This window comes from Artemia sp. Qi Xiang Cuo, chromosome 20 (genome assembly GCF_049724085.1).
Source record: "Artemia sp. Qi Xiang Cuo chromosome 20, ASM4972408v1, whole genome shotgun sequence".
NCBI classification, from domain to species: Eukaryota; Metazoa; Arthropoda; class Branchiopoda; order Anostraca; family Artemiidae; genus Artemia; species Artemia sp. Qi Xiang Cuo.
This window is the reverse complement of record NC_142813.1, coordinates 41,552,962-41,577,732: the sequence shown is the minus strand read 5'-3', so window position 1 is coordinate 41,577,732 and position 24,771 is coordinate 41,552,962. Positions and strand designations below refer to the sequence as shown.

The 24,771-nt window shown below is 36.8% G+C and overlaps 1 protein-coding gene across 3 annotated transcripts in view; it reads left to right on the top strand.

Annotated features, from left to right (window-relative positions):
• Positions 1-24,771, top strand: part of LOC148940214 (KICSTOR complex protein kaptin-like) — a 66,389-nt gene that overhangs the window by 25,103 nt on the left and 16,515 nt on the right. For all 3 annotated transcript variants that reach the window (XM_089106183.1, XM_089106184.1, XM_089106181.1), the window contains exons 3-5: positions 8,092-8,261; positions 11,054-11,232; positions 12,915-13,002. In XM_089106183.1, the coding sequence (XP_088962309.1) occupies positions 8,092-8,261; positions 11,054-11,232; positions 12,915-13,002 (437 nt within the window). The remainder of the gene's footprint in view (positions 1-8,091; positions 8,262-11,053; positions 11,233-12,914; positions 13,003-24,771) is intronic.

Below are 24,771 nucleotides of genomic sequence, written 5' to 3'. Positions count from 1 at the left end.
TATTTACATAGTCTTTTCAGGGAAAAAGAAAATAATACTTTAAAACATTTCGTTTTTTAAGACTTTTTAGTTTGGCCTGCTATTTGTATGATGGAGAAAAACTTTCAGCAATTTTTAACAAAATACACCCTTTTATAAATCTGGACACAAATAGTACTGTTTAATTTAGTTTCATACCTCCTCTAGTTGACCTGAAATAGAAAACTTGATGCCATTCGCAAAAAAATCTGCTTACTTTCTTTTGTAGCGTAGACACACATACGCTAATTAAACTTTTTTAAATTTCAAGAGCAGAAGCAGCTCCGAAAGTTCGAACAAACTACTCTCGGTCGTTTTTGGAATATTGCTGAGATGCCTTATTTGGAATTAGCATTAATACAGTGCATTTTGATTTAAGGCAACATTTAGTTTCTAAACATAATGGGCAAATGGGAGGGTGGGCGTGGGAGGGTGGGAATAGAAGGGGGATTAGTTGCCCTCAAATCACTTTCGACTATTAAAAAGGGCATCATCCCTTTCTATTTTCAATCGAATGAGCCCTTTTCGAAGTTCCCATGACAACTCCTTCGATACGAAGTGCACTGGTCTAAACAACAACAACAACAAAAAATGTCACTACTCACTTTCGACTATTAAAAAGGGTAATAGCCCTTTGAATTTCAAATCGAATGAGCCCTTTTTCAAGTTTCTAAGACAAAGATTTCGATAAAAACCTTATATGCCCCCAGGGCATAACTTATAATCCTTGCCCTGAAGGTTGTGAGGGATCGTCCTCCTATAAAACACATTTTCTATCTTGACATCAACAGCGATGAACAAAATGGCTATCTCAAAATTTTGATTGGATGTGTTTGGGGGAATGATGGGCGTGGGGGGGCTAGTCGCCCTCCAATCACTTTTGACTATTAAATAGGGCAATAGCCCTTTGAATTTCCATCGAATGAGCCTTTTATGAAGTTTCTACGACAACTCCTTCTGTAAAAACCTTATATGCCCCCAGGGCATAACTTACAATCCTTGCACTGAGGATTGTGGGGGAGTGTCCTCCTCAAAAATATATTTCTATCGGGAAATCTACTACGCTGAACAAAATGGCTATCTCAAAATTTTGATTGGATGTGTTTGGGGGAATGATGGGCCTGGGGGGGGGGGGGCTAGTTGCCCTCCAATCACTTTCGACTGTTACAAATAGCACTAGTCCTTTGAATTTCCAATCGAATGAGCTTTTTTTGAAGTTTCTACGACAAAGCCTTCTTTAAAAAACTTATATGCCCCCAGGGCATAAGTTAACACCCTTGTCCTGAGGGCTGTGGGGGAGTGTTCTCCTCAAAAACATACTTTCTATCTGAAAAACAACTACGCGAAACAAAATGGCTATCTCAAAATTTTGCTTGGATGTGTTTGGGGGAATGATGGGCGTGGGGGGGATCTAGTTGCCCTTCAATCACTTTCGACTATTAAAAAGGAACTAGCCCTTTGAATTTCCAATCGAATGCGCCTTTTTTGAATTTTCTACGACAACGCCTTCTATAAAAACCTTATATGCCCCCAGGGCATTACTTAATACCCTTGCCCTGAGGGTTGTGGGGGAGTGTCCTCCTCAAAAACATATTTTCTATCTGGAAATTAACTACGCTGAACGAAATGGCTGTCTCAAAATTTTGTTTGACTGTGTTGGGGGGACTGATGGGCGTGGGGGGGGCTAGATGCCCTACAATCACTTTCAACTATTGAAAAGAGCACTAGCCTTTCGAATTTCCAATCGAAAGAGCCCATTCTGAAGTTTCTACGACGACCCCTTCCATATGAAGTCCCCAGCTCTAAAGGAAAAAAAATAATACATAGTACATTTTGCCAACATCGTTCTTATATGCCCTCAGGGCATAGCTTAAAACCCTTGCCCCGAGGGTTGTGGGGGATTGTCCTTCTCAAAAACATATTTTCTATCTGGAAATCAACTACGCTGAACAAAATGGCTGTCTCAAAATTTTTGATTGGATGTGTTTGGGGAAAGACTGGGCGTGGGGGGGGGGCTAGGTGCCCGCCAATCACTTTTTACTATTAAAAAGGGCACTAGCCCTTTAAATTTCCAATCGAATGAGCCTATTTTGAATTTTCTACGACAACGCCTTCTATAAAAACCTTATATGCCCCCAGGGCATAACTTAAAACCCTTGTCCCGAGGGTTGTGGTGGAGTGTCCTTCTCAAAATCATTTTTTCTATCTGGAAATCCACAACGCTGAACAGAAGGGCTATCTCAAAATTTTTGATTGGATGTGTTTGGGGGAATGATGGGTGTGGGGGGGGGGCTAGCGACTAGGCTTTGAAGTCTCTACGACAACCCTTTCCATATGAAGTGCCCTGCTCTACAGTAAAAACACAATATATGGTACATTGTGCCAACATTGTTCTTATATGCCCTCAGGGCATAACTTAAAACCCTTGCCCTGAGGGTTGTGGGGGAGTGTCCTCCTCAAAATATATTTTCTATCTGGAAATCAACTACGCTGAACCTAAATGGCTGTCTCAAAATTTTGATTGGATGTCTTTGAGGGAATGATGGGCGTGGGGGGGGGGGCTAGTTGCCCTTCAATCACTTGTGACTATTAAAAAAATGTACGAGCCCTTCGAATTTCCAATCGAATGAGCCTGTTTTGAAGTTTTTACGACAACGCCTTCTATAAAAACCTTATATGCCCCCAGGGCATAACTTAAAACCCTTGCCCTGAGGATTTTGGGGGAGTGTTTTCCTCAAAAACATATTTTCTATGTTAAAATCAACTACGCTGAACAAAATGGCACTAGAACTTTCAATTTCCAATCGAATGAGCCCCTTTTGAAGTTTCTACGATGACCCTTTCCATATGAAGTGCCCAGCTCTAAAGGAAAAAAAAATAAATAGTACATTGTACCAACCTCGTTCTTACATGCCCGCAGGGCATAACTTAAAACCCGTGCCCCGAGGTTTTTGGGGGAGTGTCCTTCTCAAAAACATATTTTCTATCTGAACATCAGCCACACTGAACAAAATGGCTGTCTCAAAATTTTTTTGGATGTGTTTTGGGGAATGATGGGCGTGGGGGGGCTAGTTGCCCTCCAATCACTTTTTACTATTAAAAAGGGCACTAGCCCTTTTAATTTCCAATCTAATGAGCCTTTTTTGAAATGTTTACGACAACGCCTTATATAAAAACCTTATATGCTCCCAGGGCATATCTTGAAACCTTGCCCTGAGGGTTGTGGGGGAGTGTCCTCCTCAAAAACATGTTTTCTATCTGGAAATCAACTACGCTGAACAAAATGGTTATCTCAAAATTTTGATTGGATGTGTTTGGGGGAAGTATGGGCGTGGGGGGGGGCGAGTAGCCCCCCAATCAATTTTAACTATTAAAAATGGCACTATCCCTTTGATTTTACCATCAAATGATCCTTTTATTAATTTTCTATAGCAAAGTTTTCTATAAAAACCTAATATAACTCCAGGGCCATAACTTTAAACACTTGCCTTGAGGTCTTTAGAAGAGTCTACTCCTCAAAAATACATTTTCTATTTGGAAATCAACTACGCTGAGCGAAATGGCTATCTCGAAATTTTGATTGGATGTGTTTGGGGGTATGATGGGCGTGGGGGGGGGGGCTAGTCGCCCTCCAATCACTTTCGACTGTTAAAAAGGGCCCTAGAACTCTCGATTTCCAATCGGATGAGCCCGTTTTGAAGTCTCTACGACGACCCCTTCCGTATGAAGTGCCCTGCTCTAAAGTAAAAAAATAATATATGGTACATTGTACCAACATTGTTCTTATATGCCCTCAGGGTATAACCTAAAACCCTTGCCCGAGGGTTGTGTGGGAGTGTCCTCCTCAAAAAGATATTTTCTATCTGGAAATCAACTACGCTGAACAAAATGGCTATCTCAAAATTTTGATTGGATGTGTTTTAGGGAATGATGGGTGTGAGGGGGGGGGGGGCTAGTTGCCCTCCAATCACTTTCGAATATCAAAAAGAGCACTAGCCACCCCAATTTCCAATCGAATGAGCCCTTTTCGAAGTTTCTACGACAATTCCTTCGATACGAAGAGCCTGTCGAAGAAAAAAAAAACAACACATTGTGGTCACATCGTTCTTTACTTAGGCAGCGCTAGCGCGCTGCCTAGCGCGCTGGCTATCTCAAAATTTTTATTTGATGTGTTTGGGGGAATGATGGGTGTGAGGGGGGGGGCTAGTTGCCCTCCAATCACTTTCGACTATTAAAATGAGCACTAGCCCTTTGAATTTCCAATCTAATGAGCCTTTTTTGAAGTTTCTACGACAATGCTTTCTATAAAAACCTTACATGCCCCCAGGGCATAACTTAAAACCCTCCCTCTTAGGGCTGTGGGGGAGTGTACTCCTCAAAAACATATTTTCTATCTGGAAATCAACTACGCTAAACAAAATGGCTATCTCAAAATTTTGATTGGATGTGTTGCCCTGAATCACTTTCGACTATTAAAAAGGGCACTAGCCACTCCAATTTCCAATCGAATGAGCCCCTTTTGAAGTTTCTACGGCGACCCCTTCCATATGAAGTGCCCAGCTCTAAGGAAAAAAAAAATAATATATAGTACATTGTACCAACATCGTTCTTATATGCCCGCAGGGAATAACTTAAAACCCTTTCCCTGAGGGTATTGGGGGAGTGTCCTTCTCAAAAACATATTTTCTATCTGTAAATCAACTACACTGAACAAGCTGTCTGCCTCAAAATTTTGATTGGATGTATTTGGGGAAATGATGGGCGTGGGGGGGCTAGTTGCCCTCCAATCACTTTTTAGTATTAAAAAGGTCACTAGCCCTTTGAATTTCAAAACGAATAAGCCTTTTTTTAAATTTCTACGACAAAGCCTTCTATAAGAACCTTATAGGCCCCCAGGGCATAATTTAAAACGCTTGCCCTGTGGATTGTGGGGTAGTGTCCTTCTCAAAAACATGTTTTCTATCAACTCCACTGAACAAAATGGCTATCTCAATATTTTGATTGGTTGTGTTCGGGGTAATTATGGGCGTGGGGGGGGGGCTATTTGCCCTCTTAACAAGTTTGAATATCAAAAATGTCACTAGCGCTTCGAAGTTATAATAAAAAAAGTCAGGTTAGAGCTCTCTACAGCCACGCCTTCAAGAAGGCCATTATATGACCCCGGGGCATAACTTAAAACCCTTTCCCCGAGGATTCTGGGGTAGTGTCCCTCTCAAAACTATATATTCTATCTGGAAATTGACTACGCTGAGCGAAATGGCTATCTCGAAATTTTGATTGGATGTGTTTGGGGGTATGATGGGCGTGGGGGGGGGGGGGGGGGCTAGTGGCCCACCAATCACTTTCGACTATTAAAAAGGGCCCTAGAACTCTCGATTTCCAATCGGATGAGCCCGTTTTGAAGTCTCTACGACGACCCCTTCCATATGAAGGGCCCTGCTCTAAAGTAAAAAAATAATATATGGTACATTGTGCCAACATTGTTCTTATATGCCCTCAGGGTATAACTCAAAACCCTTGCCCGATGGTTTTGTGGGAGTGTCCTCCTTAAAAAGATATTTTCTATCTGGAAATCAACTACGCTGAACAAAATGGCTATCTCAAAATTTTGATTGGATGTGTTTGGGGGAATGATGGGTGTGAGGGGGGTGCTAGTTGTCCTCCAATCTCTTTCGACTATTAAAAAGGGCACTAGCCACCCCAATTTCCAATCGAATGAGCCCTTGTCGAAGTTTCTACGACAATTCCTTCGATACGAAGAGCCTGTCGAAGAAAAAAAAAACAACACATTGTGGTCACATCGTTCTTTACTTAGGCAGCGCTAGCGCGCTGCCTAGCGCGCTGGCTATCACAAAATTTTTATTTGATGTGTTTGGGGGAATGATGGGTGTGGGGGGGGGCTAGTTGCCCTTCAATCCCTTTTGACTATTAAAATGTGCGCTAGTCCTTTTAATTTCAAGACGAGTAAGATTTTTTTGAAGTTTTTAAGACAACACTTTCTATAAAAACCTTATATGCCCCCAGGGCATAACTTAAAACCCTTGCCCTGAGGGCTTTGGGGGAGTTTCCTCCTCAAAAATATATTTTCTATCTGGAAATCAACTACGCTGAACAAAATGGCTATCTCAAAATATTGATTAGATGTGTTTGGGGGAATGATGGGCGTGGGGGGGGGGGCTAGTTACCCTCCAATCACTTTCGACTATTAAAAACGGTACTAGCCCTTTGAATTTCCAATTGAATGAGCCTGCTTTGAAGTTTCTATGACAACGCCTTCTATAAAAACCTTATATGCCCCCAGGGCATAACTTAAAACCTTTGCCCTGAGGAATGTGGGGGAGTATCCTCCTCAAAAACATATTTTCTATCTGGAAATCAACTACGCTGAACAAAATGGCTATCTCAAATTTTTGATTGGATGTGTTTGGGGGAATGATGGGCGTTGGGGGGGGGGGCTAGTTGCCCTGAATCACTTTCGACTATTAAAAAGGGCACTAGCCACTCCAATTTCCAATCGAATGAGCCCTCTTCGAAGTTTATACGACCACTCCTTCGATAGGAAGTGCCCGGGTATGGAGAAAAAAAAAAACACATTGTGCCCACATCGTTCTTTACTTATGCAGCGCTAGCGCGCTGCCTATGATTATCATTATTATTTTTGGTCCATTGCTTCTGGCTATCCATCTGTCTTCCTGGTCTTTATTCAAATTTTAAGTAGTTCTCTGGGTAAGAGCGGATCTGAAAACTCCAAAAACGAATTTTCAGGCCATAGCTTTACATATGATCTTGTGAATGTAATCTTTTATAGTATTTACGAAACATTGCCTATATTAAACCTGTCATCCCTTAAGAATTGATATTCACTGATTAACTCAAATATCCTAAAATTATAGGGTTCTACAGGTTGAATCCCCACCAATCCATTTTTGTTTAGGACCTGTCACCAATGACCTGATGGGATAGATTATAAAATTAGGGTGCAAAAAGGCACTTTTTGTGCTTTTGACCCATCCCCTAATAACTTGTGCAAAGCCGCGTATGTGAATGAATGAGTGCTCATATGGATTTCCTCTGTCAAATGATTCTTGAACGAAATGTTGACGGTTCTGAAGCAGGGGCGCTCTGAAAGACAGAAGAAGATTTGTTAGATGTTTTCTAAAGCAATTGTCTGCAGATTGTTTTGGGTACCTGTCTGACTGACCATATTTTAAACAATAAGCTGTACAAGAAATGTGGTCCAATCCCACTATCTAGGACTGTAGTGAGAGAAAGCTTGAGATGGCTAGGACACGCTCTGCAGATGAAGAATGACAGATTGCCAAAGATTGTGCTTCTCTGCCAATCATCTAGGAGCATCTTATCCCCGAATGGGGTGGGAAGAGGTCGCAGGGAAAGATTTGAGGAAAATTGAAGCTTCTTATTAGAGCGTAAAGAGGGAGGCTTTGAATAGATTGAGATGGAGAAGGAGCGTGCCTAGCTTTATTGGCCTAAGGTTGCTTGGTATTGCAGTGAGTTGTTAGTAGTAGTAGTAGTATTGTGTATACAAACCATTCACTTTGTATGGACTGCACATGTGTTTAATGAGGAATGTAGTATGGCAGGATGACCTCTGAAGCTGGGGGCTTTAAAAGGAAATTTTGGTAGTTTTAGAAGATTGAGGTGTCATACTTTTTTGCTCCCTTCAGCTGACTTTCCCTCTCCCTGAAAGGCTGAAAATACATAAAAAATCCGGAATTCAGAAATATTTCAAACAAACAGGATATTATTGTGACCTATCTTTTTTTTAATCCTTTACTACCATTCGAAATTTTTATCACTCTTGCCCTGAAGTAAAGTCTACTGGTGTCCTCGGTTCATATAGTAGGTGGTCCAGGTCTATGGCGTGAATAAAACGTGGCAATGTTTGTAGAAAACAAAATGTTTACGAATTTGTTGGAGCCTAAAGCTAGCACAATTTCAATGACTGTAATAAAAAATGTGTAAAAAAAAATGTATGCAAAGTAAAAATTTATAAAATATGTAAAATTTGGATGACTAAAATTTCAATCTACAATTATTTTTTTTTAATTTCAGATGGTTTGGCTGATAAGTGGGAGTGATGAACGATTACATTTATTTAAAGAAAATAGAGATGACCACACATATGAAGAAGTGGACATTGGACCTTTTTTTCCTGAACTGAACAGGATTTTTCCAAGTATCGTTCTTTGGGTGGATATTATGTATGACCAACAGAAACACAGGTATTTCTAAGTCTTGGTAATCCTTATTAATTTGTCCTTTTTCTACGTTAGTTCGCACCTTTTGTGTAGCGATTTTTCTCTAAAAAGCCTAAAAAGTTGAAGGTCTAAAAAGTTGTAAAAAATAAATATAAATTGTTTTGTTAGAAAAAAACTAGCATTCTAAATGGACTAAAAAGTATGAAATAATCTTTTGTTTTTTTCTCGATAATCTGGGAATACAAGTGAAAATGAGGGGCGCAATATCTATTTTATGAAAAGCTCAATCCGTTCTGTGTCCCTCGTTTTTACTTGTATTCATAGATTCTAGAGAAAAAACTTTTTTCTTATTTTTAGACGTTTTTGAAAACAAGTCAAATTTTTTTTTATTTAGTTGTTTTTTCCATTCTTCTTTATTTTTTATGCCCAATGTTTGGCTGGTTTGAAAAAGCTTGAGAGCGTCTTTTCCAACCTAAAAGTTTTGGATTATATCTAGCTTTGATCTAGTAAAGAGCAATGTATCTACCACGGGTTAACACAGAATAGATCAGGGACCATGAAATCCCAGATTTTGGGATATCCTCTTTTTTTGGTTTGAAAAGCAATCTAAGGCCACTGAACTGCCTATTCAGCATCCTTTGTGCCCATGGGTGCCACTGCAACCCCTCATGACATTACATTACATTTCGAAGCATTCTTAAAAACGGTCAAATGTTGAAAAAATATATCTCATAGGGCTAAATTGTGCGTGCAGCCCCAGGGACATGGGCTTAAAATTGTGAAATTAGCCAGTTTTTGAATGGAACAACATAAGCAGATTTAATTAAAAAGCGGACAGGTCACGCCTTGTTACATTTCAAGCAAGTAATTTGTAAGAAAGAACTTATTCACGATTTATGGCACTTACTAAGGAGGCTGAGAGGAGGAGTATATAAGAGAGAGGATTCTAAACCTGAGGCTTAAGGTTTTCGATCGTACGATTAAGATGGTTTTCTTTTTATGCTTCTCAGCCTATACGCTCTGGAAATGGCAGGAAAATTACCATATGGCACTTTATGATGGCGTTATCAAGACGAATTTGTAAGAAGCACGGAGATGTGAAAATCAGCTTTCGGATGGGCACTTTAAAAGATGTCTATACTGTCCCAGTTACGAAAAATAAAGAAAGAAGAAAAAAAAAGTCGCATCAATTCTTCCCATGGAAGAAAGTGATTTTCTTTGTTGTTCAAGGTTGGGGACTGTTCTTCTCCTGCATAGAGTTTTCAACTTATGGGGATTGGCTTACTTTTCGTTTCAGTCTGACGCAATTTTCAAAGGGTTTTCGGCTCTTTTTTTAAATTCCCATAAATATTTTTCGCAATAAACTGTTACTAATAAGGTTAACCGAAATAACAGCTACCATTCCCGAATCAGCTCCAAATGGTAATATACCCTCACTAGATTTTTTTTCAAATTTTAACCTATCAGTTACTGTGGGTTTGGGTTTGCTCTTTACTAGGTTGCAGTAATTGGTGCAACCACAATGCCATATTGACTGCGGGTGTCAAAATTTTCTGTGTGATGTTGCTTCGCAGACTATGCAAGATCTATTCACCAAACTAGCTGCAATAAACTGACTCGTAATATTTTTCAGTATTTTCGAATGGCAAACATTGAGCACAGGGGCACGTTTGAACAAAGCCCCGTAAAACTCTTAAAACTACTTTAGAGCAGCATTAAATATCTCCTTGGTGGATAAATATACACATATCACGTCGAATGTATATTCATTCGTTTGTAAGGGCTAGGGGGGGGGGGTAGAGCAAAGGAATGAACTTTTAGGAATGAGATAAGCTGTTAATAATGTTTCAATGGCAATGTTGTGGATTAGATAGAGGCTTTTATGTCATTAGGCATATTTGTCTGATTTTGCATTAGCCTGATAGCCTTGACAGTATAAAAATTTGAAGTAAGTGAATGAGATGCAAGCTAGCTATGAAAGAAAGTGATTTAGGCTACCTTGTTTTTTTTTTTTTTTCATATTTCACATGAGGCTTAATTCCTTGTTGAAAGTTTTGGACCATGAAAAATACATCTGCAAAAAATATTGCTTTGATCAGGCTTGTTAAGATGGGCCCTCAAAATCTTTGGTTTCTAGCCTTTGCCCTTGAAAAACCTATTGGTTGTCCTAGAATTTGCATTCTCTGGCGTTTAAACCCTCTCTGGCCCAAAATTGATGTTTTACGCACTTTGCTGTGGCACGATCTGTTTTTTTTTGCTTCAAAAGTCACCATTTGCTGACTATTCATTAATAACCTTGGCAATCATGGCAGCAGTAATGTCGTTATCATTTGATGATTTATAAATAGATACAGAGTTCGTTGCTGCGCTCGCGTCATACTTAAGTCGTTTTTCATGGCAAGGGGAGTGGCCGCCGTGGAAAATGTGGGGTAGCATAGTAGCACTTCTACTTGACTGTTTTCATGGCCTAGTGAAATTTGTTGGCATATTTGGCAGCTTTTGGAATTCTGTCGAATTCTGCTACTGGCAACTTTTTAACTTTTTCCAGACCTAGGGAGGGGGCTAAAAACTCCCGTTTAGGGTTTGCTAAACAGGAGCTTTCTATATTGAAAGCTACTGGCATTACTAGGCGTATTTTAGAATAATTGAGCAAATGAAAGCTACTTGTAATAATTGAGAGCTACTTGTAGTGTGTCGGCGCCTAGTAAACTGTGGCTGTGAATTGTTGAAAGCTGCTCGTATTTTGAAATATTAGAACTAATTAAATGATTGAAAGCTACTTGTGCTTTACAACTGAAATCTATTTGCCTTTGTAGACGTCTAGTAGCCTGTGGCTGTGAATGTGGAAAATTGCTTTTCTTCGTCACCAATGTAGTTAATGACCTCCCAAATTTGGAAAATGAATACACAGAAGATTTTTCAAGTCCAATAACTTCTGTCAAATTTTTTGAAACTAATAAAGCACCTTTTCCAGCACCAGCCTTTCTGACTCAGAGTAAGTATTTCATTTCTTTTTTATATTTTTATTATATTATATGCACAACCCTTTTTCTATTACACTAGGGATGGTGGGAAGGGGTATGTTAGCTTTGTCATCTCAATCATTAAAACGTATAAAATTTAATGTGTTAAGAATCAAAAGAAAAATGAGCATCTTTTATTGGAGAAATATTCTTTGAAATATTTTTCATCAAAAGAGTGACGCAAATTGTGTTTGTATTTGTTGGGGGGGGGGGGGTATTCCCGCATCTTTTCTCCTCTTGACCTTTTAAGACTTTTGGGGGAGGGGGGGGGGGTTAATTTTGAAAGTGAAAAAGTCATTTTTTGTTATTTTCGTTGGAAAACAAAAAAATTGCCCCCCAGATCCTACAATACAGTCCCCCTCCCCCAACATTCCTGTGAACTGACGACACTGCATCAGAAATATTAAGCCTTTGCAGTATTTGTTTGGTTTGCTTTGAAATAGTAAATAGCAGCCTTAGAAGCTAGAATATTAAGATAAATTAAAAAACAATGTACTTTTAACGTAATAGCCTTATTTCAAATTAGTCTTCTTTCTCATTATATTTTATTAATCTTTTTATTGGCAATTCTTATGTTTACTATATATCCAGTTTTTTGTCTCTGTCATTTTCTATTATAGACACAATTTATCAGCTATTTTAAGAAAAAGCTTAGAAAATAAAGCTAAAAAGCTAAAGAATAAAAAGAAAAAGGTTTCACAAGTTCGTTAACTTATCAACAATAATATGAAACTTAGTAAGAATTAGATCTCTCGCTGATTTGTGAAAATCTCCAATAGGTAGACAAAGATAAAAGAGGCTCGACACAGATTAATATAGTGGATATTGAATTGAAAAATGGAGTCCAGTGTTGGTAGATCAGCGCATTTCCTACATTTTGTTCTATTTTTATTAATAAAAAAAAATCATTTACAAATAATGTTATTCATTTTTAAATGAATCGGTAGTGGTCTGATAGCTGATTTTTGTACTGCTATAATAACTCTTTAATAACCTCTTCAGCCGTTTAAAGCGAACCGCCCAAGTTTCTTAAGACAGAACAAGAAACCTTTCAGTCAAAATCTTACTGAGAGTAATTTACTGTAGTCGTGACAACACCGTTTAGATGCATTTGTAATTATTATTCAAACCAAAAGTCTACATACATTGTCATGACCTATAATTCTGGCAACAGTATAGTTATCATATCAATACAAACAGCCAAGTTGTTCAAACAGCTATGTAAATCGTTCAGTTTTCTTTCTTTCTACCTTTGATTTTAATTGGTCAAATTTATTTCTCGCTACAATAGCTGGTCGATAAAATAACCAACACAAATTTAGATTTAGAGTAAAGTAGATAAACTTTGAATTCCGTGGGGTATAGAAATCGAAATTAACTTTTTTCTTGCATTCAGCAGAAAATGTGATAATCTTTCGTGACTTTATGCACTTAATTGATGCACTTAAAATTTTAAACAATTTTAGTGTGAAACTTAGAGAGGAAATATTTTACTTGGCATAATAAAATTTTATTCAATAATTTTGCATATTAGATAAAGTGAAAATAAATTTTCTCTTGAAAAATGCCGCTCCATGAAATGCCATTCTTTTCCTAGCAATTGCTTGATATTCATATTTTGCAAAAACAATTAATATCGTTCATTTTTTTTAAGCGAACATCAATAATGAAGTAGAGGAGCCATTAGAAGCCTCAGTCAATGTAATTGTTACTCCAAGTGGGTCATCATCCGTAGTATTTAGGTAACTTTTTTCACGTATAATTACCTGTTGCTCTTGTACTTTTCTGTCAGGCAGATGTTATGCATATAAATTGGGGTCCCTTAGCCTAAGGAAAGAAGAAAATAAGTTCATGGGCCATTAGAAAATAACGTGTTTTTTTTGCCTTTCTTTCACACAATTGTTTTTGGAGTCTAGGGATCGTGCCCTGGTCTGGAAATGAGGAAGTGTCTCTTTAATCACTTTTGTCTCTTAAAAATGACACTGAAACTTTTAGTTTCGAATTGAGTAAGCCCCCTTCCTAATTAACAAAACGTAATGTTAAAATTAAATCCCTTTTTGACAAAAAAAACTGCATTTTCGTATAGAAGATGGTGAATATCAACTATAATCGTAGGTTACATACATAAATGACGTTATCGTAAAACTCTATGATGACGCCAGTTGCAACTGGGGTTCGTTCTTTACTAATTTCAGCTAAGAAAAAACTAAACCGAAGGGTTTTTCCTGTGTGTGCAGGGGCGTCGTTTGGGGAGGGGGGCAATGGGGGGGGGGAGTTGCCCCCACAATAATGTGGAGAAAAATTATTGTATATCCTATGCCCCTTGACTATGTACCCCTCTTGCCCCCCCCTCCAATGAAAATGCTGGAGATTCGCCCCTGTGTGTTTGATATATAATCATGGCTGCAATTGTCGAATTCCCTACACAGGATACTTGCAGTCCTCTAGCTTGAACAACAAGGAAAATAGCTTTTTTGCATGAGTAGCACTGACGTGTCCTCTTTTTTTCTTTTTTTTCCTTCTTTACTGCTAGCGGGGCACTGGAATATCATAGAGAGCTTTCGAAGCCTCATTTGAAAGGAAATTGCTATATCTAATGCCTTTTCTTTAGTAGCACTGATATGTACTCTATGTACCGATATGTACTCTTTAGTAGCACTTATATGTACCGATAAGTACAACAAGAAAAATAGCTTTTTTGCAAGGGTGGCACTGACTTTTCCTCTTCTTTTTCATTATTCTTCCACTGCTAGAGGGGCACTAGAACATCATAGAGAGCTGTTTAATGGTATATTTTAAAGGAAATTAATATGTTTAAATGCTTTTGTAATTAACAAAACATAATCTTACAATTAAACCTATTTTTGACAAGGAACTGCATTTTCATATAGAAGATGGTGAATATTAACTATAATCGTAGGTTACAATCATAAATAACGTTATTGTAAAACTATAGGATGACGTCAGTTACAACCGGGGTTTGTTCTTTACTAATTTCAGCTAAGAAAAAAAAAACGAAGGGTTTTTCCTGTGTGTGCAGGGGTGTCGTTTGGGGAGGGGCACAAGAAAGGTAGTTGCCCCCACAATAATGTGGAGAAAAAATTATTATGTATCCTATGCTCCTTGACCATCCGGATATGCACCCCTCTTGCCCCCCTCCACCCCCAATAAAAATGCTGGAGATTCGGCCCTGTGTGTGTGATATATAATCGTGGTTGTAGTGGTAGCTGCAACCTTGTACAGGACGAACCACGGCCCCTAGTTAGTGTTGTAAAATTACCGTAAATAAAAACTCGGTAAGTAAAATTGGTAAAATAAGGTACTCCCTAGGAAGTAAAGGGTGAAATTGATGTTTTAGTTTACGGCCCTGTAGTGCCCGTAAACAGGGCATTAGTGCCCTGTAGCTGCAAGACCATTTCTTTTTAAGCATTACTTTCTACAATCGCACAATAATTTCTATACAATCCTATAAAGGCCTATCCCAGATTTGCCTCTCAATCACTCGGACTATCTGTCTTGGCTTTTTCTACAATTAGCCATGCCTTGATGCTAATCTTTCATTCCTTAATTCTATGACTATTTACCTCACTTCTGCCCTAGGAATGGCATATGGACTTATCTGTTAACAAATGAAATGACATCATTTTTATACAATCCTAAAAAGGGCCTATCCCAGATTTGCCACTCAATCACTCGGACTATCTGTCTTGGCTTTTTCTATAATTAGCCATGTCTTGATGCCTGCAAAATACTTGATTTTAATTCATAATCAATCAATTTTTAATGATTCCGATTTTTCTGGGCTTAAAAATGGTAATGGCTCTTGATCTAGAGTTTCATCAATTTAATTAACTGTATAGTTTATCTCTTTTGTAATCTTGTGCCTAGGGTGATACCTCAGCAATTGGGCAGTGCCTGATTTCGGACATTCATTTTGTATAAGAAACAAACACTCAAAAAAAAAAAAAAACAAACAAAAAAATCTCAAATCTCAGATGTCAAATCTCAGATTAAATCTCAGAAATGCTACCCTAAAAGCCTTGCATATTTAAATAGCCGTATTCAGAAACATTCCTCACATCATATACATGTTATTTTTCATTTATTTATAGAAGTACCGAATTCGATTAAAAAAGAGGCTTGTAACACTTTGATGACTTTGATTAACTTAGCACAGAATTGTGAGAGCGGAATATTCAGTCACTTTTACAGTCATTAAGACTGTCTTCAAGAGGATTTGCTTGCAAATCTAGCTCCTCTCCTTCAGATTTTGATTCTGATTCAGGTGACTGTGCCTGTTCCGAAGCCCCACCCCCTGACCCTTCTTAACGCCTTCTTTAAAAACCTTATATGCCCCCAGGACATAACTTAAAACCCTTGCCCTAAGGGCTGTGGGGGAGTATCTTCCTCAAAAACATAATTTCTATCTGGAAATCAACTACGCTGAACAAAATGGCCATCTCAAAATTTTGATTGGATGTGTTTGGGGAAATGATGGGCATGGGGGGGAGGCTAGTTGCCCTCTAATCACTTTCGACTATTAAAAAGGGCAATAGCCCTTTGAATTTTCAATCGAATGAGCCTTTTTTGAAGATTCTACGGCAACGCCTTCTATAAAACCTTATATGACCCCAGGGCATAACTTATAACCCTTGCCCCGAGGGTTGTGGGGGAGTGTCCTCCTCAAAAACCTATTTTCTATCTGGAAATCAACTACGCTAAACAAAATGGGTGTCTCAAAACTTTGATTGGATGTGTTTGGGGGAATGATGGGCGGGGGGGGGGGGGCTAGTTGCCCTCCAATCACTTTCGACTATTAAAAAGGGCACTAGCCCTTTGAATTTCCAATCGAATGAGCATTTTTTGAAGTTTCTACAACAACGCCTTCTATAAAAACCTTATATGCCCCCAGGGCATAACTTAAAACCCTTGCCCCGAGGGTTGTGGGGGAGTGTTCCTCAAAAACATATTTTCTGTCTGGAAATCAACTACGCTGAACAAAATGGCTATCTCAAAATTTTGATTGGATGTGTTGGGGGTATGATGGGCGTGAGGGGGGGGGGGTGCTAGTTACCCTCCAATCACTTTCGACTATTGACAAGGGTACTAGCTCTTCGAATTTCCAATCGAATGAGCCTGTTTTGCAGTTTCTACGACAACGCCTTCTGTAAAAACCCTATATGCCTGCAGGGCATAACTTAAGACCCTTGCCCCGAGGGTTGTGGGGGAGTGTCCTCCTCAAAAACATAATATCTTTCTGGAAATCAACTACGCTAAAGAAAATGGCCATCTCAAAATTTTGATTGGATGTGTTGGGGGAATGATGGGCGTGGAGGGGGGGGGCTAGTTGCCCTCCAATCACTTTCGATTATTAAAAAGGGTACTAGCCCTTCGAATTTCCAGTCGAATGAACCTGTTTTGAAGTTTCTACGACAGCGCCTTCTATAAAAACCTTATATGCCCCCAGGGCATAACTTAAAACCCTTGCCCTGAGGGTTATGGGGGAGTGTCCTCCTCAAAAACATATTTTCTATCTGAAAATTCACTACGCTGAACAAAATGACTATCTCAAAATTCTGATTGGATGTGTTTGGGGGAATGATGGGCGTGGGGGGAGCTAGTTGCCCTTCAATTACTTTCGACTATTAAAAAGGGCACCAGAACTTTCAATTTCCAATTGAATGAGCCCCTTTTGAAGTTTCTACGACGACCCCTTCTATAAACACCTTATATGCCCCCTAGGCATAACTTAAAACATTTGCCCTGAGGGTTTGGGGAGTGTCCTCCTCAAAAACATATTTTCTATCTGGAAATCAAGTACGCTGAACAAAATGGCTATCTCAAAATTCTGATTGGATGTGTTTGGGGGAATGATGAGTGTGGGGGGGGGGGCCAAATTGCGCTCCAATCACTTTCGACTATTAAAAAGGGCACTAGCCCTTTGAATTTTCCATCGACTGAGCCTTTTTTGAAGTTTCATTGAGAACGCCTTCTATAAAAGCCTAATATGCCCCCAGGGCATAACTTTAAACCCTTGCCCTGAGGGTTGAGGGGGAGTGTCCTCCTCAAAAACATATTATCCATCTAGAAATCAACCACGTAGAAAAACATGCCTGAATAAAAATATTGATTGAATGTTGTAATGAAGGATGGGCGTGGGGGGGGGGGCGAGTTGTCCTCCTAACAATGATGACATTGGCGGAAGATCCAATACTTTTTAATTTCCGATCAAATGAACATGTTCTTAAGTTTCTACTACAACGTCGATACGAAGTGCCCGGCTGAAGAAAAAAAAATAACACATTGTGCCCACACCGTTCTTTACTTAGGCAGCGCTAGCGCGCTGCCTATGATAAGAATTTCCTTTAGACACCGTAGTCTGTAACAAATCGTAGCAATTCGTTGAAAAGCAGAACAAATTTTTGAAAAGGGCATTGGAACCTTTGATTTCCAATTGACTGGGCCCCCTTCAAAGCTTATTCGACCACCGCTTCCACATGAAGTGCCTTTGGGAAAAAAGAAATGAATAAATTTCAATACATTGAACCCTTATGGGTCTTTACCTTTACTATAGGTAATGCAATACGATTGCCCCTGACTTAAACAGGAGAGTAGAAATTTCAATTTCCCTTCTAATAATAATCCTGGAATTATCCAAGGGTAAAATAGGGGGCAATTTTTCGCGGGGGTATTTTCCAAGGGGTGGAAGGTAAACGCCGGCTCGCGAGGAAAAGATGGCATAAATACTAGATTTCTCTGAGATATGAAATTTAAAATAAAAATGAAGATATTGATTCTGCTTCGGCCTTCCACATTGTTGGATCAGATCATGTAATTCTTTTGATGAGGCAAGTTTAATATTTGAAGCAAATGGCTTGCCACATTCTTTTAGGAGGCAATTGAAATTTAAAAAAGATCCATACACCTTGCTTTAAATAGAGATACTGGATATATTCTTATAAACCCAATTTATAATAACTTAAAATTAAAAGATTCAAATAAAGTTTTTCTTCCGTTTAAATTAAGATAATCTGTCCACACTTTGAATGAAAAATAGGTCAGCTGGAGATTCAGAAAACCAGTTTCAGTTTAAAATTAGATTAAAAAAGCTGTTGTTGGGTGGGAATTAAGTATATTTGATTGTTGGTTTTTTATATATATATATATTTTTTTTTGGTTTGTTTTGTGGGTCTTTTTTTTTATTCGGGAGGGTTGAATAGTATTGAATGGTAAGAAAAGAGTAGGAAGAGTCTATGAGTTTGGTTTATGATGAAATATTTTGTGACGCTGCTCAAGCCACAATAGTGGCTTAATAAAGCGTCACACGTTCTTACCATTTACTACGTTTGGTTGATAATGTAATTCAAAAAATATGATAAGTGCCAGTTAAGTATGATGAAATTATTAGTTGAAAATAAAACTCATCTCATCTCTACCTCAAAAGTAAATAGGGGGGTAATTACCAGGGCTAGCGGCGTATCATCACTTGTGATGGAGCGGTGAAGCCTGTAATAAAAAGAGATATAATTCAATGCTATTAAGTTACAGCCTTAAATATCCACGTTTTTTTGCAAACTTTTTGTTTTTGAATAATGGTTTGTAGGCTAACCTAACTGAAGCCTTTCTCAAATAGGTATGATCATGATTACATAAGATTAGTGTTGAATTGTGAGTTGTACTACCATTTTGCTATTATAGTATGAATTGCACTACCTTTTTACTATTATAGTATTTAGTAAAGTCTTAGTTTAGTTACTCTTGGATAAGACATTTATTTTTGAAACGTCTATTCCCTTTCAAGTGTCGATTTCTAATGATCAGTTCGCCTAAAACGTTAAAGTTAAAGAAGCAAAAATAATGGAAATATACTTTTTGACGAGAAGTTCGAGCTTTCTGCACCATTGCGGCTGAAAAATTGCTTGAGGTTTCAAAAATATTTATCCACAAGAGTTAATTCTGGAGGACAGGACACTCTGACCATTTCTTAGGTTTAAATATTAATATTTCAGATAGGCCTAATAATAAATTAGTTTTTAAAATATATAATAAAACGGATGATTTTAATTTTGAAGTAATTAATTTTTTATTCCTTGAAAGTAATATACATTCAAATATTACTTATTCAGCTTATTATTCCCAATTATTTAGGTATGCAAAAATTTGCAGTAATTACACAGATTTTAAAAACTAGATGTGAAAAGCTCAGCCAAAAACTGATCTTAAGAGGTTGTTCTGCCCAAAAAATTTGTTGGCAATTTAAAAAATTTAGTTTTATGTATTATGAACTTTTAGGTAAATATATAAAAAATTATAAAGAAATACTGAATGATATTTTAATATAATTTCTCTTTCGCTTTTCTTTTTTGGAATTTTGAATTTGTACATTGTTTTCAAACCAGCTTGAAGACCTTTAAATCTGTAATTCGTTCCGGATACCAATAAAACACTTTCTTTTGTAACTCACATCTGGACCAGTCTTTATTTGTTCCAGAATGGTCTTTGCTCAGTGACCTCTGGGATTTTACTAAGGAATGAATGAAACTGATTTTGTATGTAATTTTGAATAGTTTTACTAGTATGCATGTATTTCACAAGTTTTACCTAACATAGGGATACCATAAAGATCTTATGGTAGAGGCTCCACTGTGCCAGGTAAAGAAAGTAAAGCCTCGAAACCCGTTAAGGCAGGTGGTATTTCTTCTGATGAGCCCTAATGAAAGGTACTACTTGGAAATATTTCGATATATTTAAGATGCTTTTGCTTGTAAATTTAAAACGACTTACATTTATTGATGACGACTTTGCATGGATTTGGACATTTCGATTTGGTCGATGGTTCGGCTATACTTTTTGGTCCTAGGTTGTTGGATAGATGAGTAAGGTCAAAACTTACTTTAAGTGCACATTTATCTCAATTGCTGGATTAGGATGACAGTCTTTTTTTCTTCTCTCTCTCTATCATTTTTTTTTCTTGCCAAGTAATTACCTCTAAAACATTATATATATATTTATATATATATATATATATATATATATATATATATATATATATATATATATATATATATATATATATATATATATATATATATATATATATATATATATATATATATATATATATATATATATATATATATATATATATATATATATATATATATATATATATATATATATATATATATATATATATATATATATATATTTTATATAAGTTAATATTTCTGAGATAATTTAATTGTTTATTTTGTTTATTTATAGCTCCTCAAAGATGTCAAGGGTAATATACACGATGGACTCTTTTGTGATAAATCTCAGATTTTTTTAACGATAAAGTTTAAGAGAGATGCAAAGTTAAACCTATATCTAATGCCCTATTTTAGAAAAAACTTATGTTGATTTCTTTAGTTTTTCCTGCGTAAGTCAGAAAAAGATTTTTATAAGGTTTATTGTCTTTATTTTTAATACCATGAAACGCACAAAGGTTAATTAAAAAAGAAAATAAGTTCTTCTGATGAAAGTAATAGCAAAGTTCTCATTTTGAACAAACCAAAAGTAGGGCTTCTCGACTTAAACGACATTTTTTTGAAAAACTTTTTCAAATAAACTGGCTCGTGATATTTCCCAATATTATTAGAATTCTGAAAAATTAACGCTTTACTGAAAACACAAAATCTTGCAGTATAACAGGATTGGAAGAAGAAAAATCCTTAAGTTGCCTTTTGGAAATAAAATAATAATTCATTAAACTCTCAATAGTCTTTTATCGACCGTGAAATCAATCAATTTTTCAACACGATTAAATCTTAATAAATTTTACTGCACGATAACTCTCTAAAATCTCAAGAAGGCTTAGTTTTCAGTAAAGCGCTAGTTTTTAGAATTCCAAAAATATAGGAAAATAGCCAGTACATTTGAAACAGTTTTGCAAAAATTTCTTGCATAAACCGTGAAGCAGTAGCTTTGTTTCGTTTTAATTTTCAACTTCACTCTTTACTTTTGTTATAAAAACTTTCTTTTCTAAATGAATCTTGTCAAAAAATACGTTTGTTACATCATCTTTTATATGAAGCTGCAGTTTTATCAATAATTGTATTTTAAATTAATTTTACCTTTTGTTACTTACAAAAAGCACGTAGATTTAAAAATCTACGTTCAGTGCCCCACTAGCGGCAAAAAACAAAACAAAAAAGGAGTACGTAAATAATTTCTTAGAACTGCTTTTCCATTTACGAAAAATTAAGAGAGAAAACGTGTTTAATTTAAATAAAGCATTGGAACAAAAACGAAATAAATAAAAAATAACAACTAAACTTTAATTGATAAAAAAAAAGGAATATTTTGGATCCACATCAGGGAGCCTTTCCCAACGGAAAAAAATTCTAAGGAAGAAGAAACAGTTTTTTAAAATAAAACTATCTAAAAAACGACAACTAACACGCAAGAGAAGACAAAAACTCACTGACAAGACAAAAGTGAATGTCTATAGCAGGGCCGGTTTTTGTGAGATTTTCGGGGAAGCCCCCGAAAATTTGGGGGTAGTCGAAGCACTGAACAGAACGCAACTGATGAGCCAAAAGTAATGATAGAGAGGTAATACCGAACTCTGCTGCCATTCTTGGGAGAAATCTGACAGATAAATACGTGGCCACGGAATTCCTGTGTTGTTTTAAAATCAATTTTCTTCGAATAGGCTGCATGGCAGCGGACTGCACCTGGCACTTTGACGATAAATAACATTGGTCAAGTTTTTGTTAAGAAAAAAAAAATACCTCAGTGATAACTTATTGCGCCCTTGCATTTTGCGTCCCTAGGCCTGGGCCTAGTGGGTCTATTGGTAAATCCAGGCCTGGTCTATAGTATACAAAAGGTAATTCACCTCTTTACAGTCAGATGGATAAATGGGATATTCTAAACACTTCCAGAACTGCTTTTAAATTTTTGGTTCCTAAGGGCTTGATTTCGTTCTACACAGGAGATTCAGGGGAATGCCTTTTTTATCTTGAAGCTTTGGCTTAAGATTTTCAATGGTGTCTGATGGCTGAGGTATGAATACTAAAGTATTCCAGCATGGGTTCTAACAAAATTTTCCATGACGGTAGCTGAAGGACAGTGAATCCAAGACCTCAAACGAAGGACTAGGTATATTGTTGATTCTCTCTTGATTTTATTGTCAGACAGAGTGTGTCTATTTTCAAGGTTTTTGGCAGACGCTGCTCACCTGGCGGAATGCCCACTATCTATTGAATCTGCCTTGAATTTTTCAATGATATCTTATAACTCAACTTACAATACTAAACCCTTTTCCTCTAAGCTCTTAACCAAAAAGTGGGTACATATCAGTGCTACTTAAAAAAAGGCACTAGATATAGCAATTTCCTTTAGAATGAACCTTCAACAGCTCTCTATGATATTCCAGTGCCCCGCTAGCAGTAAAGAAGGAAAAAAGAGGACACGTCAGTGCTACTCATGTAAGAAAGTGACTTTCCTTGTTGTTCAAACCAGGGGACTGTAAGTTTCCTGTATAGGATTTTCAGCCATGGCTGTTCCAATGGTGCGTTTTTTGCTTCGATTTGACGTCTTTTATAGGGGGTTTCAGGCTATTTTCATAATTTTCATAAACTTGTTTTCGAAATAAATTTTTTTTATTTAGACTATTCGAGATAGTAATCACCATTTGTAAATTAGCGGCAATTCTTTCTCACTAGCCAGTTCTTTTTTGTAACTCGAATTGAACTATTATTTACTATAGACTGTGGTTCGTTATTTACTAGGTTGAAGCTACTGCTGCTACCGTGATTTGCGTACCATCTTCAATATTATAAAAAAAATTTCTTACTTTGCCAAGAAGGCCCCATATTACGAGGATTGCGATCAAGAACTCTTTCAAATTTGTGACTCATCTTAAGGATTTGTTGATGATATACAGGATTATTCAAGCCGAATAAGTTTTGCCAGTTTTATTACAGCTTTTTCACTTTATTGATAAATTATATCAATATAATTATTATTATAATTATAATAATAAAATTTTTATTATATTGATAATTATATTTCAATTTGGTCTCCTGGCTTGAGAGAGAAATCTGACTTTAAGAATTTTAGCTTCTCTCTCTGTTTTCTTATTTGAAATATAACACCTCATCTGTGCAGCTGGTTTTTAATATCTATTGTGTCATGTTTGTTACAGTTAAATAATTAAGGCTCAATAGCAGCAGCACAAATCTATTTACAATCAAAAGTGAATTCCAAATTAACGCGTCATGCGTCATATGAGCTGGCTTTGCTGGTTCTCTTTTGTATTTTCGTCATTCATGTCATTTGTATTTCGGCTCGTAAAAAACGAAAAATAGTCTTGGCTAGCTTAAAAAAAAGTTTAAATAAGGGAGGCTACCCCTTCCTCAACCTTCGGTCTTTGCGCTAAAGTTTGACTTTTTGTCAACATTCTTTAAGAAAGACTACTCAGACAGAAGAAGCGATGGATTTGAATGAGAAGTATTTTGAAGATTTTTAAAACTTTAGCGTAAAGAGCTAGGGTTGAGGAAGGAAAAACTCCCCTCATATATCAAACTCTTTTTTTTAATATTTGAATTCTCTTATGTTAATAACTTTTAAAGGAAACTCTTTTACTATAGGCACAGGTTGCCCTATACTTACATCTTGTAATCATAGATTATTTTGTAATTATGTATGCTTAGATTTTGTTAGTGTGAGTATCACCGAGTGCAAATTTGAAGATGCCAGTAACGTTGCAAGAATGTAAGTTTAGTTTTTTTTGTTTTTTTTTGGCGTTTTTTTGCTTAAATAAGTATTATAATTATTTAAAACTTTAATATATACTAGCATTTCTCCGGTTGAAATTTAAAGATTTCAGTAATGTTCTAAAGATTACAAGTTTAAATTTTTTAGTTTTTTTTTTTTTTAGCAGCAAGTTTGGATATAAAACTAACTTCTTCGTTTTTTAATGGTAATTTGAATACCATTTCCTGTGTTCTATGATAAAGGTTCAAAGTACTACATTCATCTAGCCTATGTTTTATGAATTAGGTGATGGCAACGCCGATAAAAAGCTTATTTCTTCAAAAACTAATTATATTTTAATGCGCTTCTTAGACTAATTTTTAGCCTACTTTTAAGATAAAACCAAATAATTTCTTATAGTACCAATTGATTGAACCTTTAGCGTATTAAAAAATCAATGCCGAACCGTTAGGGTTGAACATCAAATTTAAAATTTTGTTCAATAACACAAAGAGAAAATAAGAGATTACTGTGTTACTACTACTTACGTCCTATTACTTATTGTGCTACTTACCACTTTTATTTCTACTTGCATCAGGACTAGGTGTTTCCCCCTCACATGCCATCTGAAATTCAGATCTTACGCGGTAAAAGCTCCAAAGATTCACGGCCAGGGTTGCCACACGGCGGGAAAATCACTAGATTTTTGGGCTTTTTGGTTTATTTGATGATTCTCTTCAATAATCTTGGGATTTAAGTGCTGATTT